At 33.6% G+C, this 4,855-nt stretch overlaps 1 protein-coding gene across 1 annotated transcript in view; it reads left to right on the top strand.

The window, feature by feature from the left end:
• Adam18 (ADAM metallopeptidase domain 18) overlaps positions 1–4,855 on the top strand; it is a 120,430-nt gene that overhangs the window by 94,253 nt on the left and 21,322 nt on the right. Inside the window, exon 18 of the mRNA XM_023717287.1 lies at positions 3,402–3,516. Coding sequence (XP_023573055.1) covers positions 3,402–3,516 — 115 coding nt within the window. The remainder of the gene's footprint in view (positions 1–3,401; positions 3,517–4,855) is intronic.

The raw sequence follows: 4,855 nt of genomic DNA, 5'->3' as shown, positions 1-4,855 counted from the left end.
TCCATCAAACTTGAAAGAGAGTTTTGCAGGATATAGTAGTCTGGGCTGGAATTTGTTTTCATAGAGGACTTGAAGTACTCTGCTCCATGCTCTTCTTGCTGTCATGATTTGTAAAGAGAAGGCTGCTGTAATTCTGATGGATTTTCCTTTGAATGTGATCTGCTTCTTTTCTCTAGCAGCTTTCAGTATATTATTCTTGAACTGGATTTCTGGGATCTTGACTATTATATGTCTCAGTGTGTTTTTAATTCTATGCTTCGGTTACCTGAATGTCAGATTGTTTCCTCATATTTGGCAAGTTTTCTGCTATTACTTCTGCCCATATTTTTTTAATGCCATTTGTATTGACTCCTTCTTTCTCATTGATACCTATTAGTCTCACATTGTTCATCTTTCCATCATCTTGCCAGTCATGAATTATTTTTTCCTGCATCCTGTTTGTTTTTAAGAGATTTTTTCTTACCTTTTCACTAGCTGCACCAGCGTCTTCAACATCTGAGACTCTGTTTCTCACTTTCATTCAAATGGTTTAGCAAGCTTGTGATTTAGATTTTCAGCTCTTCTATATCTCTTTGACTCTGCTTCATGCGATCTATTTCTTTCCTGTATTGCTCATTCAAGGAATCCGTTATTTTTGTAATATCCTCTATTTTTTTTTATCAATGTCTTCTTTAAAAGCAGTTATTAATTCTTTTAATGCAGAGATTTTTCAGATTAGGTTTTCTCTATATGTTTCTGTATTTGATTCTTTACTTCAGTTGCCATGAATTCAGAAATTTCTTTTTTTGTTTCAGAAATTAATTCTGCTCTGAGTTCCTCTATAACTTTCTGCTGTTGCTCATTTACTATTGATGCTATTAATTCATACATTTGAGCTGAGGTTGTGTCCCCTGCACTTGTTCTGGGTGGGCACTGGGTTTGCTCCATATGTTTCTGCGTTTAATTCTTTACTTCAGATGTTATTAGTTTAGAGATTTCTTTTTTTATTTCCGATCTGAGTTCCTCTATACTTTTCTGCAGTTGTTTCTTTATTTCAGAAGCTAGTGATTCATTGATTTCAGCTGTGTGATTCCCAATTTGTTCTGTTCTAGTGTCCGCTGCACTTGTTATGGGTGGGCTTGGGGTCTGAGATTGCATTTTGCTCCTTGTTGTCATTTTGTATAGCACTGTCCTGTGACCTTTGTTGTAGAGCTTTGGTGCAGTTATAACCTTAGCACCTACTGAAATTCAGGTACAGTTCTACAAAGTTTGAATTTATCCAGTTGTGCCGGACTTGGGTCGGGCTGTTATGCTCAGCTCCTTCCTGCTGCAGCCCATGGGACTGAACCTGTTGTGCCCCTCTGGAAATATGTTCTGCTCCTGGTCCAGCTGGGTGGTTTTGTCTCATATTTACTCTCCACGGACTGGATCTGCAGAGTTTCACCCCAGGCCTGTATGCCAGGCCTGAGCTGAGTCTGAAAGGGACAATGGGGAGTAGGGGAGAGGGGAACCTTTTCCACACACTCACCAGTCCTGGGCTAGGGCGCAATCTGGAGGTCCCAAGAACATGGCAGGAGTGTAACTCACTGGGATGGTATTGGGGTGTGCGGAATGGTGTCAATATTATTTTGTCAAGAACAAGTGACTGTTTTATGATTTGTGGCTTAAATAAGTGTGTTTATCAATGCATATAGAAATTATACAATATAAATGTCATAGGTATGAATGTAATACATACATCATTAGCAGTGACTTTGGAATTTTATTATTGGGGAAGTATCGCTCAGTTACATACATTTTGCATTGTCTTGATTTTATAAAACATGTATATATTTAATTTAAAATGGAAATCAATACTAATAAAATCTAGAAGTGTCAACATGGAAGCACTTCCAAATGTAAAGTTCCAATAATATAAACTTACTATAAAATTTTGCTTTATTGGAAATTTTTAATGTTTTCTTTTGAATCAGATTTATTTTGTATAGGAAAAGATATTCACTTAAAAATAGAAAACATTGAAAAATAATGTGAAATATTAAAAAGATATAGGATTAAAAATATTTATGTCCATCGATGGCTCTTTTATCAATCACATGCATAGCAATTTAAGAAGTACATCATGTAACTCAGTTGTGTCCCAAATTTACTGATGAAGGAGATTATGGGGCCACAGAGGAAGGTGATCGATGATGTAGAGTGTACCTAAGGAGAACCACATGGGGAGAAAATATTCTCTCAGGCTTTCACAGAGAGCAAATTGGTCAAGCAATGATTGTGATTCATCCACATGGCTGCCACTGAAAAAGGATCTACAGATTGCAGTACAGAGTTTCAGGATGAATCCTGAGGGGATTTAACTGACCTTGTCATATATAAAATTTACATTTCTTGTTATAGAGTCTTGCTTTTTCTTTGTCTTAACCTTCCAGCAGAAAAGTAAAAAAACAAAGTATAAAAAGTAAAGCCATATTAATAAGCTGAGCTGTAAAAGGCTCAAGTGAACAACTTCTGACATTGCCAGTCTTATGAAAACCCACTAGTATTATGGACTGCCAGACTATATTGGATTATTTTGCTAAATTCATGCATCTACAATATTTAAATGACAATGAAATACCCTTCTCTGACAAAACTAAACCATAAAAGGGGATACAATTGGAGGACCATTTTGTATCTATATACACAAAATAGTTAGGATAGATATATGGCTACTTTCTCTTCAATGAATAGAAAGATTTGTACTAATAGTGTTTGTGGGCAGGATATCATGTCTGCATCTTGTACTATGAACAACCATTATGAAAACAACAATATCCTATGTATTAATTATTGAAACTATCCTACTAATCAGTTTTGAAACTGTCTCATTTCTATTTATTTCCAAATGAAACTATTACAAAAATTAAAAAAAAGAAATTTAAGAAATTTAAGTACATAAATACAAAGGTCCAGTTAGTGACACCAAGTGTTTCCAAAATAAATAATAGCTCTGAAAAAAATTTGAAATCACTCCTAAAGACCTTTATTTTTTAATTTTTTATTTATTTTTGGCAGGACCAGGGATTGAACTCAGGACCTTGTGCTTGCCAGGCAAGCACTTATTCTACTGAGCCATCTCCCCGGTCCCTGAAGAACGTCACTGAATCTTACTTTTACAAGATGGTTGAAGAAATCAAAGTATTTATTAGAAATACTCAATATGCTGAGTCTAAAAATGTACTTTCCTTCTCTAGGGATTTGGCTATTTGATTATGATTTTGTCAAAATTTTCATATTTATTGTAATCCATTTTTCTTATATAATAAAAATCTTATGAAAGATGGTTATTCAGTGAGATTCTAATAGTAATAAAGATATATGGGCTAAGAAATTCTGCCAAAAAAGGCAGTTCAAAGTGCTTGCATATTTTTATTTTTTAGATATGTAATAATTTTGGTAACTGCCAATGCTTTCCGGACCACAGGCCTCCAGATTGTGAATTCCAGCTTGGTTCACCAGGGGGCAGTATTGATGATGGAAATGTTCTGAAATTTGGTAAGTAGAAAGCAATCATCTAGGCAAGAAATGTTGTTTTATGTGGCTCTTACTAATAATTTTTTTTTAGTCTTATTTTTCCTGATTTCTTGACTGATACCAGGGACTATCATGAACAATGTCTTTATTTAAAGTAATATTATACAATATTTTCAGGTATATTTTTCTCAGAAATAGTCAATTGAGGTAAAGTAAAACAGTACTTTTAAGTTGCAATAAATGTCATTAAGTTCAATTTTAAATATTATATATGAAAAATGAAATATACATACATAATAGTCACTTAATCTTAGCAAAACCTACAGATTATTAAAAATGTGGTGTGTGTCCTGAGTGAATTTGGAAAACTGTTTGGAAAAGTATGTGTGTACATTTGTTAGAACTAAAACAGTCACATTTTGGGTGATAGACAGCCTGATTATACTCCTTCCTGTCTCTAAGAATCAAGGAAATACCATAAGTTGTTGGTTCAGTCACTCAGTTACTCAGAACTTTTATGCACAGTATGATACTGGGTAGCTGGGAGGACAAAAAATTGATATCTATATTTGAGAAACTCTGCTCAAAATTAAGAAGGGTTAATAAAGTCAGTCTGAATGAGTGAGGGAAATTATTTACAAAGAATTGATTGATTACAAAGACCTAAATTACTGTGAATAATACAAAAGAAGATAAATACAGTAATTTGCTGTGAAATGTCAAGTATGTTTAAAAAATAAGTAAAACATAATTATCAATTATATAAGGTACATGGGAAAATGATTAAGGATGATATACTTTCTTTACAGAATCAGAGGATGGTAGGAGCATGAATATAATCTAATTTAGAGAGAAGCAGGGTTTGTCCATGGGAGAATTCATGTGGGAGATGCCATTTGCACTGAGCAACAGTGTTTCTCATCTATTAAGATATCAGGGATTGCTAAACCAGAGCTAATAATTACTTTGCATAATCAGAGTAGTTCACAGAGTGGCACAATATGCACAGTGAAATGAAAAGAGTACAATGCCTATAACTTCAGGAAACAAGAGTATTTTAGAAACAGAATCACTGAGATGATTGATAATTCTTTTTTTGTTTAAATTTTTAAAATAATTTTATTCAGAAACAAACAGCAAGGAGACAGTTTCAAAACCAACTAGTAAGACAGTTTCAATAATTAATACATTGCATATTGTTGCCTTCTTAGTGGTTATTCATAGTACAAAATCCAGACATGATATTCTGTCCACAAACACTACTAGTACAGATCTTTCTTCTCATTGAATTAAGAGAAAGTGGCTGTATATCTATCCTAATTTGTATATACATATATCTATATCTAATCTATATCTATAT

Source organism: Octodon degus, unplaced genomic scaffold, assembly GCF_000260255.1.
Source record: "Octodon degus isolate 3935 unplaced genomic scaffold, OctDeg1.0 scaffold00051, whole genome shotgun sequence".
NCBI classification, from domain to species: domain Eukaryota; kingdom Metazoa; phylum Chordata; class Mammalia; order Rodentia; family Octodontidae; genus Octodon; species Octodon degus.
This window is presented reverse-complemented; position numbering and strand designations above follow the sequence as displayed.